General features: G+C 41.8%; 1 protein-coding gene across 1 annotated transcript in view; it reads left to right on the top strand.

Annotated features, from left to right (window-relative positions):
- thsd7aa (thrombospondin, type I, domain containing 7Aa) overlaps positions 1 to 13,430 on the top strand; it is a 151,227-nt gene extending 137,797 nt beyond the window's left edge. The window contains exons 25-28 of the mRNA XM_021572358.3: positions 3,410 to 3,492; positions 5,523 to 5,736; positions 6,304 to 6,391; positions 13,116 to 13,430. Of these exons, the coding sequence (XP_021428033.3) occupies positions 3,410 to 3,492; positions 5,523 to 5,736; positions 6,304 to 6,391; positions 13,116 to 13,206 (476 nt within the window). The 3' untranslated portion in view covers positions 13,207 to 13,430. The remainder of the gene's footprint in view (positions 1 to 3,409; positions 3,493 to 5,522; positions 5,737 to 6,303; positions 6,392 to 13,115) is intronic.
- The last annotated feature ends 2,105 nt before the right edge of the window (positions 13,431 to 15,535 follow it).

Here is a 15,535-nt window from a genome sequence, read left to right as displayed (position 1 = left end):
TAGTAAAACAAACGTGTGAGTGTGTGCTGCTCACATCCCATCCCCTGTCAGAATGCATCCACCAACACCTCTTTCTTTTAAACACGTCTCTTTATACATGTGCCTACTGCATATGCTGCTGAATAGAAGTCCCTAAAACCTTCTAGAATAAGGATGCGTATTGAGTGGTAGCCTACTGTAGAAGACGATTTCAGTCACTGCCTCTCCATTGAGTGGCTACATAATCACAACTGTAACTCTATGTATGTGTGGGATGTAGATGATGAGATCCAATGAGTAGTACAAGGCAGTTCTGCTGCTGTCGGCCACCCAGCCCAGCTCTCTCCAGGTGCCTCAGTGGATGATGATAATGAGGTGAATAGGGATGTTTAAAACCCTGCCTCTGCCTGTCGGAGCGAGTGGCGTTTGTTCATTCGAGGAAGAGAGAGGTTGCTTTCCAAGCACTTCCTGACTGCCTGTCACTGTGGAGCCTAGGCCGCTTGTGTGTGTGCATGTGCTCCTGTGTGTGTGCGCGCATGCCTTCGAGTGCGTGTGTGATTGTGTGTGCAGGAGGATTTAATCCTTGACGATGACACGTTTTAGTCCTGCTGGCCGTCACACGTCAGCTTTAGGTCTGTGACTGCTGCCTCTGCCTCGGTGGTGCTCAGAGCTCGGAGGTGTGACGGTGAAGAGTTACAGTGGATATGTCACTTATCATAAAGGATGTGTGTCTCATTCAGCAGTGAATCCCCTCAGGAATGAATAACCACTGACTACCAACACAGACTTTGCCCGTTAACTTATTATCTTGTGGAAAAATGTACTTACTACGACTGTGATATGTGGATTTTCTCACCTAGCTATCTTAAGATGAATGCACAAGTGTAAGTCACTCTGGTTAAGAGTGTCTGCTAAATGACTAAAATGGGAATAAGTGCATGAAACATTTCTGTAAACTATACATATGATGTTAGGTGTGTAGGCATAGAGTATTACATATCAAATCCAACTTTATTTAACATGCATTTATCTAGACAGCTCAATCCACTTTACATTTGTTAGGTAGGTGAGCATGATAAATCCTGAATTCCCACTCACCGTGTATTAATGATGCTATAGATCCTATGCCAAGACATTCCACAGACATACGCTCCAGATGGTTTGCATATTTTACGCATATTATATCAGACTGGTTGATTGGCATGTACCCTGTATTTCCTTGATGTAAACGTGTCCTTTCACACCTTATGGTTTCCGCTTATGATTTGCATACGCTGTGTGTGTGTGTGTGTGTGTGTGTGTGTGTGTGTGTGTGTGTGTGTGTGTGTGTGTGTGTGTGTGTGTGTGTGTGTGTGTGTGTGTGTGTGCGTGTGCGTGTGTGTGTCCATGTGCATCACCATCATTAATATTCAAGACGTCTTCTGGTAGATTAGCAGTTTTCTGCCGACAGTATGGTTTTTCTGAATAACTTGAGGCATCCCGTCCAGGATTACTCTCTGAGTGTCGCTACACGTATATCTGGTGTGAAGTGGGTGATGTTGAAGTGAAGGAATTTAGCTAAGTGGTTGAAGTGTGCCGATGCTGACTGGTGCAGAGTACTGGGCCTTGCACCTCTCATTCTCTAAAACGTGGGTACATATTGTAGACTGCCTGGTTAGAAGTACTGTCAAATTTAAGGGAGCAGTGGAACCTTTTTCATTCTTTAGGGCACTGATGCACTGTGTAAGTCACTTTGGGTGAAAGTGTCTGAATAGTTGCAGACATTACATTACGTTATATATATATAATGATTAATACTTTACCCCTCCCCCTGGCTGCTGTGGTAACCTCTGTTTCTTTCAGCCTGGTTACTGTGGTGCTGTTTAACTCCTAATGACAAACCTAGTCCTTACTGCCACCTACAACGTTGTCATAGAAACCACACTTATCAGAGGACGGGCTGCAGTACTGACTTAGCTGTGAGTCGGTTCTAGTTTCCTCACCACCACTACCGTATTCCTACTCTGTATACCATTGGTCTAGTTGGTCTAGTCCCCCCCCCCCCCCCCCCACTACCACTACGGTATCCCTCCTCTTGTCTCCGATACCCTTGTCTTGTGTATATTGATTTACCCCAGTATAGTTGAAATAAAAGCCTAGTGAGAAAACAGCGAGCCCCTTTCTTTTTGCCTTGAGGCAGTCCACTGCATTGATGAGGCGATGGGAGGGAATCTCCCTGAGGCAATCACTTAAAGAGATAGGGATGGGCCAGGCTGGCCTACCTTCCCTTCCCAGGCATGGCTACATCCCAAATGGCCCCCTATTTCCTAAATAGTGCACTACTTTTGACCAGAGACCATAGGGCTCTCGTCAAAAGTAGTCCACTATGTAGGAAATAGGGTGTCATTTGGGACACAAGAATGCTGTCCTTGATATCTGAAGGTGTATCAGTGTACATGTTGCAGTGAGTGCATCATCTCACCACAGTACACACAAATCATCTGAGACCCAGAGAGCTCGGTCTGCTTTCCTGTTTATCTAAGTGTGTCTGTACGCTTGCTCTCTGGGATGGTGCATACTGCGTGGTGTATGTCTGCTAAACCATGAATTCATGGGACTGTGTGTTTTTGTCTCGGTGTTTGAGGAGACATCTTGAGCAGCTAGCTATCTGTGAGGGGAAATTAATTGGAAAGCATTGGAGGACCCATTGTTGTTGCTTGCTTCCTGCTGTGGAATGAGACAGAGGGAGAGAGGGAGAGAGAGGGAGAGGGAGAGGGAGGGAGAGAGACAGAGGGAGATGGAGGGAGAGAGACAGAGAGAGAGAGAGAGAGAGAGAGAGAGAGAGAAGGACACAAAGAAAGTGATATAAAGAAAGGGCGAGAGAGTGCAAAATGGAGAAGAGGTATGTTGGCTCTCTGATCCATGTTGCCTGCAGCACAACAGACTGACAGAAGTGGAGTAACAAAGACAGAGGTGAAAGCTGCCCAACAATGTGGACCGCTCGTCCGCTGCCCTGCTGTGTGTGTGTATGGACGTGTTTAACTATAAGTCCCCACAAGAATAGTAAACAAACATTTGACCAACTGGGGACAGTTAGTCTCCACAATGTCAAATGCTATTTCTAGGGGGTTTAGAATTAGTGTTAGGGTTAGAATTGGTTTAGGGTTAGTTTAAAGGTTAGGGTTAGGGAAAATAGGTTATTGAATGGGACTGAATTGGGTGTCTCCATAGGCTCGTTGCACAAGACGGTGTGTGTGTCTGCTTGTGTACATCTTGTGTATACATGTATGTGCTTGTCTACTTGCATTAGTAAGATAAGATGTAAGATGCATTAGTAAGATAATTAGTAAGATAATGTCATAAAGGGAGACCTATTGCAACCTCACTTTCATCCCCTCGCTACCCCAAACCCCTCCCCACTGACACTTGCCCTCTGCCCTCTACCATACAGGTGGCTGCCCTATGACGGCCCAACCCGTGGCAGACCGATCATGTGACCCAGCCTGCAACAAACCACGCTCCTTCTGCACAGAGGTGATGGGGGGGGGGGGAGGAGAGAGAGAGAGAGAGAGAGAGAGAGAGAGAGGGAGAGAGAGGCTAAACAGTCTCTGATGGTGTCATGCTGCTGTTATGTGTAGATGAATTGTTAGTCTCTGATGGTGTCATGCTGCTGTTATGTGCAGATTAATTGTTAGTCTCTGATGGTGTCATGCTGCTGTTATGTGCAGATGAATTGTTATTCTCTGATGGTGTCATGCTGCTGTTATGTGCAGATTAATTGTTATTCTCTGATGGTGTCATGCTGCTGTTATGTGCAGATTAATTGTTAGTCTCTGATGGTGTCATGCTGCTGTTATGTGCAGATTAATTGTTAGTCTCTGATGGTGTCATGCTGCTGTTATGTGCAGATTAATTGTTATTCTCTGATGGTGTCATGCTGCTGTTATGTGCAGATGAATTCCCCTGTATTTACTGCATCTGCCGTAGCAGGAGAATAATACATACATGAAAAAACAAGGCATGATCAACAATACTATTTTATTTTTCAGTTATACTTATTTTATCAATTAAACTCCATCTCACATTATCAAGCATCTCACAGGAAATCCCAGAACCAGTACAAACAACATTAAATATACACATATATATATATATATATTTTTTTTAATACTTTTTAATTAAATGCAATAGAGTAAGGTATTTTTCAACCCAGTGGTATTCAAAGGGTGTATTTTATTCTCAGTCATATGTAAGAGAGAAACATCCCATAATATTCAGCCTGGTCTTTGAAGTGGAGTTTGTCCCTCCTTGGGCTGAGCGCTCCCAGCATTTGTGTTCACTACAAACGGAGGCAATTTCCTGGGCACACCGGGGGACCGGTGTTTGTGGAGGTGTGTGTGTGTGTGTGCGTGCGTGCGTGCGTGCGTCTATGGGGGATCGGCACCATGTATACACACCCCCATGTCAGAACACATCTGAACCAGTCACTATTACTAAGACCCTGAACCAGGACTCAGGCCTCTAGTCGGTGCTGAAGGGGCTGTGAGAGAGCTACAGCAACATGTCTAGCTGGATATGGCTCAAATGTCTCTTTCATGTTTGTGTTGTTAGTCATCTCCCAGGGCCTGGCTGTGTTTCTGTGTCTTTGACTGTGTGTAAATGTGTCTCTTGTGCCAGTGTTATTTCGTGCTTGTAGGCGTGGTCATGAGTGAATCTAAGTTGTTCTGTCCATCATTCCCTAATTTCATGTCTGTCTGTGTGTTCATGAATTTGTGTGTGTGTGTGTGTGTGTGTGTGTGTGTGTGTGTGTGTGTGTGTGTGTGTGTGTGTGTGTGTGTGTGTGTGTGTGTGTGTGTGTGTGTGTGTGTGTGTTCAGCCATACAGCCACTGTTTGCATTGTTGGTATTTAATCTCGGGGTGATGAGAGAAAAAAGGAAAGAGGGGGATGAAAGATAATGAAAAACCCCTGGGCTGGCAGAGGAGTGATCTGAGAGAGCTCGAGTGATGAGCGACAGAGTGGAAAGAGAGAAAGAATAGGGGAAGCCTTTGGGCTGGCGGGCTGTATACCCCAACCCCAACAGACACCACCCTATAAATCTCAGAGCATGAATTTCTGATTCACCCCCCCCCCCCCCCCCCCCCAACCCCCTGCCTCTCTCTCAATGCAGCGCTAGCATCACAAAGGGGATTGAAACGTGTGATGGTTAAAGTTAATACTGCCAAGATATGAGCCTGAGCTAAAGCTGAGTGATGATTCATTCGATTACACCCGGGAATATTTGATAAGAAATAACCTCACTTTAATCCAACTTGGTGCTTAGCCAGGTCCGACTGCATTATTTGTTGTATTAAAAGAGACGAAACTGACAAAAATGCCTTGTGTCTATGTTTTGATTTTAAAATGTGTTTCTGTGTGTGAGTGTATGTATGTGTGTGTGTGTGAATTGTGTGATACTCATGAAGTGCACTAATTTCTAAACATCTCCAACACACCTGCAAAGCAACCCCCTTGATGTGCAACTGCATTTCACTAATACGTGTGTGTACCTCCCTCCCTCTCCCAGGCGGGTGTGTGTGGCTGTGAGGAGCGCTACACGGAGGTGATGACTTCAGACGGCCTGCTGGACCAGTGTACGGTGATCCCTGTGTTAGAGATCCCCACGGCAGGGGACAACAGGGCTGACGTGAAGACCATCAGGGCGGTCAGCCCCACACAGCCCTCCAACAGCCTGCCTGGCCGAGCTGGACGCACCTGGTTCCTACAGCCCTTCGGACCAGGTACACGGACCAGACAGATTTACTCTAGCAATTTACGGGACTGTAGGGAACCATCCAAGACATTTGTTCTTGGTTGTTATTATGTTGTATTTTGAATCTTGTTAGAATATCGGCCTATACTTTGTAGAAAGTAAATGTGAATATATTCAGGAATTGTAACAGAATTTGCTACAGAAAGCCAACCATTCTGCATTGTCATTCCCGGGAGCCACAAATTGTTTTGACACAAATCCCCTAATGACGTCAAGAAATGTTATGAACAGGTCTCACACCACCATTTACGCACACATTTAGGATTAGACCCAGAATTTCTCATCCTCAAAATAGCCAGCATTTCTACTCATGTATGATGTGATGTGCTGGATCTTAATGTTTACAGCAAAATTAAAGTACAATCCACCAATAATAATTTACACACAATAGATGACCTGGAAAATATTTGGTGTACTGCTGCCCCCTTCTGCACAGGATTGGATCTGCACCCAAGCCATTTACGTTATAGTGTGAGCTGTCACTGGAGTTAGTCCCTTGTTAGTGTACTAAGTGTGTGTGATGTGTTCTCCACAGATGGTAAACTGAAGACATGGGTCTACGGTGTTGCAGCCGGAGCTTTTGTTCTCCTCATATTTATAGTCTCCATGACCTTCCTAGCCTGGTAGGTTAATCTGTTTGATACTTCTTTAAGTATGTAATGCATCTGTATGTATGTATGTATGTATGTATGTATGTATGTATGTATGTATGTATGTATGTATGTATGTATGTATTTACACTGAACAAAAATATAAACGCAACATGCAACAATTTCAAAGATTTTACTGGGTTGCAGTTCATTTAAGGAAGTCAGTCAATTGAAATACATTAATTAGGACCTAATCTAAGGATTTCTCATGACTTGGAAAACAGATATGCATCTGTTGGTCACAGATCCATTCATAAAAAGGTAAGGGTGTGGATCAGAAAACCAGTCCGTATCTGGTGTGACAACCATTTGCCTCATGCAGCGCGACACATCTCCTTCACATAGAGATGATCAGGCTGTGGATTGTGGCCTGAGGAATGTTGTCCCACTCCTCTTCAATGGCTGTGCGAAGTTGCTGGATGTTGGTGGGAACTGGAACATGCTGTTGTACACGTCAATCCAGAGCATCTCAAACGTGCTCAATGGGTGACATGTCTGGTGAGTTTGCAGGCTTTGGAAGAACTGGGACATTTTCAGCTTCCAGGAATTGTGTACAGGTGCTTGCAACATGGGGCCGTGAATTATCATTCTGAAACATGAGGTCATAGCGGCAGATGACTGGCATGACAATAGTCCTCAGGATCTCGTCAAGGTATCACTGTGCATTCAAATTGCCATTGATAAAATGCAGTTGTGTTCGTTGTCCGTAGCTTATGCCTGCCCATACCACAACCCCACCGCCACCATGGGGCACTCTGTTCATAATGTTGACATCAGCAAACCGCTCGCCCCACACAACACTCTGTAGGCCATCTGCTTCGTACAGTTGAAACTGGGGTTCATCCATGAAGAGCACACTTCTCCAGTGCCAGTGACCATGGAAAGTGAGCATGTATCCACTAAAGTCGGTTACGACGCTGAACCACAGTCAGGTCAAGACCCTGGTGAGGACGACGAGCATGCAGATGAGCTTCCTTGAGAAGTTTTTTGACAGTTTGTGCAGACATTCTTTGGTTGTGCAAACCCACAGTTTCATCAGCTGTCTGGGTGGCTGGTCTCAGACGATCCCACAGTTTCATCAGCTGTCTGGGTAACTGGTCTCAGACGATCCCACAGTTTCATCAGCTGTCTGGGTGGCTGGTCTCAGACGATCCCACAGTTTCATCAGCTGTCTGGGTGGCTGGTCTCAGACGATCCCACAGTTTCATCAGCTGTCTGGGTAGCTGGTCTCAGACGATCCCACAGTTTCATCAGCTGTCTGGTTGGCTGGTCTCAGACGATCCCACAGTTTCATCAGCTGTCTGGTTGGCTGGTCTCAGACGATCCCACAGTTTCATCAGCTGTCTGGGTAGCTGGTCTCAGACGATCCCACAGTTTCATCAGCTGTCTGGGTGGCTGGTCTCAGACGATCCCACAGTTTCATCAGCTGTCTGGGTAACTGGTCTCAGACGATCCCACAGTTTCATCATCTGTCCTGGTGGCTGGTCTCAGACGATCCCACAGTTTCATCAGCTGTCTGGGTGGCTGGTCTCAGACGATCCCACAGTTTCATCAGCTGTCTGGGTGGCTGGTCTCAGACAATCCCACAGTTTCATCATCTGTCCTGGTGGCTGGTGTCAGACGATCCCACAGTTTCATCAGCTGTCTGGTTGGCTGGTCTCAGACGATCCCACAGGTAAAGAAGCCAGATGTGGAGGTCCTGGGCTGGTGTGGTTACACGTGGTCTGAGGTTGTGAGGCCGGTTGGAAGTACTGCCAAATGATCTAAAACAACGCTGGAGGCGGCTTATGGTAGAAAAATGAACATTCAATTATCTGTCAACAGTTCTGGTGAAATACCTGCAACCAGCATGTCAATTGCATGCTCCCTCAAAAAGTTAAGACATCTGGGCATTATGTTGTGTGACAAAACTACTAATTTTAGAGTTGCCTTATATTGTCCCCAGCACAAGGTGCACCCTTGTATTGATCATGCTGTTTAATCAGCTTCTTGATATGCCACACCTCTCAGGTGGATGGATTATCTTGGCAAAGGAGAAATGCTCACTAATAGGGATGTAAACAAATGTGTGGACAACATTTTAGAGAAATACGCTTTTTGTTCATGTGGAACATTTCAAGGATCTTTTATTTTAGGTCATGAAACATGGGACCAACACTTTACATGTTGCGTTTATATTTTGTTTAAGCATATTGTGTAATGTATGTATGTCATCACCTGTATGTATATGTCTTCATGAGCACATCAGTTTCATTTTTACCCATTCATTTTCATTTCAAGTCATGACATTACCTGTACTCTCCATTTTGCTTTTCAAAATCAACACTATCAGCAACAACCACTACCACAAAATCAATATCAACTACCACAACAAAATCATCAACAACCACTACCACAAAATCAATATCAACTACCACAACAAAATCATCAACAACCACTACCACAAAATCAATATCAACTACCACAACAAAATCATCAACAACCACTACCACAAAATCAATATCAACTACCACAACAAAATCATCAACAACCACTACCACAAAATCAATATCAACTACCACAACAAAATCATCAACAACCACTACCACAAAATCAATATCAACTACCACAACAAAATCAACACTATCAGCAACAACCACTACCACAAAATCAATATCAACTACCACAACAAAATCATCAACAACCACTACCACAAAATCAATATCAACTACCACAACAAAATCAACACTATCAGCAACAACCACTACCACAAAATCAATATCCACTACCACAACAAAATCAACAACAACCACTACCACAAAATCAATATCAACTACCACAACAAAATCAACACTATCAGCAACAACCACTACCACAAAATCAATATCCACTACCACAACAAAATCAACACTATCAGCAACAACCACTACCACAAAATCAATATCAACTACCACAACAAAATCATCAACAACCACTACCACAAAATCAATATCAACTACCACAACAAAATCAACACTATCAGCAACAACCACTACCACAAAATCAATATCCACTACCACAACAAAATCATCAACAACCACTACCACAAAATCAATATCAACTACCACAACAAAATCAACACTATCAGCAACAACCATATAATGAACAACATCAATATCAACTACCACAACAAAATCATCACTATCAGCAACAACCACTACCACAAAATCAATATCAACTACCACAACAAAATTATCAACAACCACTACCACAAAATCAATATCAACTACCACAACAAAATCATCACTATCATCAACAACCACTACCACAAAATCAATATCAACTACCACAACAAAATCATCAACAACCACTACCACAAAATAAATATCAACTACCGCAACAAAATCATCACTATCAGCAACAACCACTACCACAAAATCAATATCAACTACCACAACAAAATCAACACTATCAGCAACAACCACTACCACAAAATCAATATCAACTACCACAACAAAATCATCAACAACCACTACCACAAAATCAATATCAACTACCACAACAAAATCATCAACAACCACTACCACAAAATCAATATCAACTACCACAACAAAATCATCAACAACCACTACCACAAAATCAATATCAACTACCACAACAAAATCAACACTATCATCAACAACCACTACCACAAAATCAATATCAACTACCACAACAAAATCATCAACAACCACTACCACAAAATCAATATCAACTACCACAACAAAATCATCAACAACCACTACCACAAAATCAATATCAACTACCACAACACTATCATCAACAACCACTACCACAAAATCAATATCAACTACCACAACACTATCATCAACAACCACTACCACAAAATCAATATCAACTACCACAACACTATCATCAACAACCACTACCACAAAATCAATATCAACTACCGCAACAAAATCATCACTATCAGCAACAACCACTACCACAAAATCAATATCAACTACCACAACAAAATCATCACTATCATCAACAACCACTACCACAAAATCAATATCAACTACTACAACAAAATCATCAACAACCACTACCACAAAATCAATATCAACTACCACAACAAAATCATCACTATCATCAACAACCACTACCACAAAATCAATATCAACTACCGCAACAAAATCATCAACAACCACTACCACAAAATCAATATCAACTACCACAACAAAATCATCACTATCATCAACAACCACTACCACAAAATCAATATCAACTACCACAACAAAATCATCAGCAACCACTACCACAAAATCAATATCAACTACCACAACAAAATCATCACTATCATCAACAACCACTACCACAAAATCAATATCAACTACCACAACAAAATCATCAACAACCACTACCACAAAATCAATATCAACTACCACAACAAAATCATCACTATCATCAACAACCACTACCACAAAATCAATATCAACTACCACAACAAAATCATCAACAACCACTACCCCAAAATCAATATCCACTACCACAACAAAATCATCACTATCATCAACAACCACTACCACAAAATCAATATCAACTACCACAACAAAATCAACACTATCAGCAACAACCACTACCACAAAATCAATATCAACTACCACAACAAAATCAACACTATCATCAACAACCACTACCACAAAATCAATATCAACTACCACAACAAAATCATCAACAACCACTACCACAAAATCAATATCAACTACCACAACAAAATCAACACTATCAGCAACAACCACTACCACAAAATCAATATCAACTACCACAACAAAATCAACACTATCAGCAACAACCACTACCACAAAATCAATATCAACTACCACAACAAAATCATCAACAACCACTACCACAAAATCAATATCAACTACCACAACAAAATCAACACTATCAGCAACAACCACTACCACAAAATCAATATCAACTACCACAACAAAATCATCAACAACCACTACCACAAAATCAATATCAACTACCACAACAAAATCATCAACAACCACTACCACAAAATCAATATCAACTACCACAACAAAATCATCAACAACCACTACCACAAAATCAATATCAACTACCACAACAAAATCAACACTATCAGCAACAACCACTACCACAAAATCAATATCCACTACCACAACAAAATCAACACTATCAGCAACAACCACTACCACAAAATCAATATCAACTACCACAACAAAATCAACACTATCAGCAACAACCACTACCACAAAATCAATATCAACTACCACAACAAAATTATCAACAACCACTACCACAAAATCAATATCAACTACCACAACAAAATCAACACTATCAGCACCAACCATATAATGAACAACATCAATATCAACTACAACCACAACAGCATCAACAAAAAAAACATAACAATGAACAAAATCACCAACAAAAACCACAATGCATTGAAACACTCATAACACTCACTTAGGGGTCCTGACCTACTGGCGGCCCTCGCTGCAGTGTTCACACAAACTCCCATACCCCTTCATCTTTCTCTCCTCCCCACATCTGCTGTCACATGCGCCTGTCCGACCTGTCCGACCAATCACATGGAGTTATTGATGGAGGTGAGCAGGAAGTCATCCCCCATGTTTGACCTCTGATCCTGGAGTTTGTTTAGTAGTCTAGAGCACCTCCATACTTAAACATACTTTTGTACGGCATCCATTTTAGGAAGTCATTGGTTTTTTGTTGAAGGACTTCCTTATTTTTGAGATTTCAGGGACACAACATTGACATCACAGTAAAATGATGATCAGCTTTCACTTTCAATAGCATACTGCCCTCTTGTGGCCAGATGGAAGAATCACTCATGACCACTATTCAATCACCTCTCAACCCTTGCCATTCAATCTCTTATTCATTCCACCCATTATTCCCTATCCATTCATGATGGACATAAGACACATTTCATATGATATCTTATTTACATTTGATATATATGTATCATTGTCTCCCGTCCCTGTGTTTTGTGTGTGAAGTTGTGATGTGTGATATATTAGAGCCTGCCCAGACATGCTATAGTGTTGTCCTCATTATGTACCTATAGCTAACTGTCTACACTGTCTCTGTTTGCCATAACTTAGTTTGCATTAAGGTGAGTGGGAACTGTTCTGGGCTGAAGAAAAAGCTGCTTTCTGTACTGTGCTCGTCCGCTCGTCATCTTCCTTCAGAGTCCAATCTCTCTCACATGCCTCAACATAAAAACAAATAATAGCTGCTGTTGAAATTGTCCATGAAGTGTTGCATCATCCACTACGGCATCACTTCAATGCTAGGACAAGGGCCACTCAAATGTGCTTCTGAAATGTGGCTCACCAACTAGTGCTTTAACCAACAGATCTATCCTTTTTTTCCTTCAAGGACAATGGCAGTATAGGAACAGAATCATTAGCTATTTCAGTATTGCCTTTGCATGATGGAAGAACTGACCATCTACTAAAAGCATGGCCTTCAGCAGAGTGATGCACGTAACTCTGACACCCACCTGAAAGTTGTGGTGTTTTCAAAAAGATAGCAGAGCAAGCTCTGTGTATCAGGTGGGGGTAACATGATATGGATAAATCCTTTATTGTTATTATGGTATATAGGCCTACATATTAAGGCTATGGGTATCTACATTTCCTCTTCAATAATTGAAATATAAAACATGTAATAGCAATGTTTGTTTTTTATTTCCTAGTAAAAAGCCAAAGAAACCCCAGAGAAGACAGATGTATAACAACCGGCTCAAGCCCCTGACCCTGGCCTATGACGGAGACGCTGACATGTGAACCTCCTCCTAATCTACTTGGTGACAGAATCATTTTACACTGACGTTATGGAGACTGTCATCGTGGGAACAGTCAGACAGGTTGTCAAGGAGACCCATCTTTGACCTTTCTCCTCAGGCTACCAGTGGGTGTGGCTTAAAACCTCTGGAGCTCTAGGAAGACTTGGGTTATGTCACGGATTTATCAACAACAACAACAACAACAACAACAAAGCAAAAAAGAAATCGAGTCATGTTCGTTCATTAGTAGCCTAGAATTTTCCTTCCTGAATATTTTTTATTTATTACATTTTTTGTATACTTTGTTTCACAAGAGCCTTCACAAACTCTATCTTCTTCTTCTTAAGGAAGTCTGCCTTTGCTTATCTGCCATTTACTACTTTTTCCTGTCAAATAAAAACATCTTTCAAGACGAAGGTTGTTGGAGAGGGCCCTGAAAAAACAGAGTCCTTCCTTCTTGGCTACAGCTGCTCTGTTGGAAATTAGATGAGAAGTACGCAATGCTTTTTAAAATTTATTCCTGGAGAAAATTGCTGCCTCTCTATTTTTCTTCTGGACTGGATCCTTTTCCCTAGAAAACAAAACAAAGTGAAAATGTCCTAATCTTACAGAAATACTGTCAACCTTTGTAGGAAATCTCTGCCTGCCTCTCCCTTTCTCTTCCGTTTCAGGCTCAATATTGCACTATATTAGTGCAGCATGATATGTTCTTATGTCTGGGAAGCTGCCTCCCTCAATACAAGATGATGTACAGTCTTGTGCTAGAAATGTCAAAAAAAAGTAGACCTTTTTTCAAAAACAAATGTTGCTTCTTTAACCTCTTGTATGTGATATGATAATAGGGCGGACGATGCCATGTAAATAGAATTGATTTACCTTTGTAGTATAGTATGTACAGCTGCATTTTACCGACACGGGTTCAAATGGTTTCTGTTTTCAACTGCGCTTGATTGCGCTTGCCTGGCACAATGGAGCCATTGGAATTGTCCCAAAAGTGCAAACCCTACCCATCTGCCACTCCAGGCCAGGCTCAATTAAATGCAGAAAGTATTATAAAGAATTCAAATACTATTTGAACCCAGGTCTGAACATGTCTCATTCTCTGCCTGCCTGACCTTATGTTTGTCTCCTGTTGGTTTCTCTGACTTGCTTTGATGGCTTATTATGGTTAGTCATTGTTTTTCCATTTCCTTTAGTAACTTTATTCAACATCTCAAAGACCAGAATACCATCAAACGTGCACTGCAGGGAATCCCGATTCCACATGGCAGAAAAATCACATGGCTCTCGTACTGAGGAAAAAAAAGCTAATTCAAAGAACTGTTTCGGGTTTGTTGAGAGAAATACAGCAACAATTCTAGTTGATGATGTTATTGAAAGGGTTTATTTTCACAGAAAAAAAACGATGTGATTTCTATCCCCTTTGCGAGTTTAATAGAATCTGGTCTTTGTTGTTAAGACAGAAGGGTGTTACTGGGTTCACAAATTCTCCTTTACCTTCTGATCCACCAGAAGAGAGTGGCTTCTCTTTACATCTTGGTCTCATATCTACTGCTGTGTAACATCCTCAATCCTAACTAGAACAGCCTACTTGTAACCAAACTGCATAGGCGCATTGCTATATACATATCATACGAGCTCTCAATACTGCTCCTATTCAGTGTGGCTGTTGCTTTGGTCGAGGGATGAGTGTGACTACAATGTCTACAATAATCACTCACACACATTTATGCTTCAGTCTTTCTCCCTGCCTCGGTGCTATTCTATAATGTGTTCTGTATTGCAAAAGCTAGATAGAACGCAACCTAGGTAGCCACAATAACACTCCAAGTAATTCAAAGGAACAGATGCAGCAAGGCCTTAGATGTCGTTCAAAACCTTTTCATGCTAATGCTGCAATGACATATCTGAAGAGTCAGAGTCCTCTGCCTGAAAACAGGTTATATGCATAATATTGGCTATGGCAGACTGGCAGTTGATAGTGCAGACTATTTATTCAATGTTGTAGATGGACAAACCTCATGTAAAGTAAATGAATCAGTCACAGCCATACTATTCTCCAGGGGATTGAATTGCGGTGGTAGATACAGACGGACATTTGTTTGTTGACAGGTGGTCAAAGGAATTTTTACTTTTTTTCAATGAACTTTCTAAAATTATGATTTGTAAAAAATGGGTGCATTATGTTTTTATTTAATAATGATTTATGCATTATATATAAATATGTTCCTTTTTTACTGCGCAAAGTAAAGTTTAAAAAAATGGTGTGTGTGTGTGTGTGTGTGTGTGTGTGTGTGTGTGTGTGTGTGTGTGTGTGTGTGTGTGTGTGC

This window comes from Oncorhynchus mykiss, chromosome 18 (genome assembly GCF_057628025.1).
Source record: "Oncorhynchus mykiss isolate SJ-2025 chromosome 18, ASM5762802v1, whole genome shotgun sequence".
NCBI lineage: Eukaryota > Metazoa > Chordata > Actinopteri > Salmoniformes > Salmonidae > Oncorhynchus > Oncorhynchus mykiss.
Note: the sequence above shows the minus strand (reverse complement) of the source record. Positions and strands in the feature narration are given on the sequence as shown.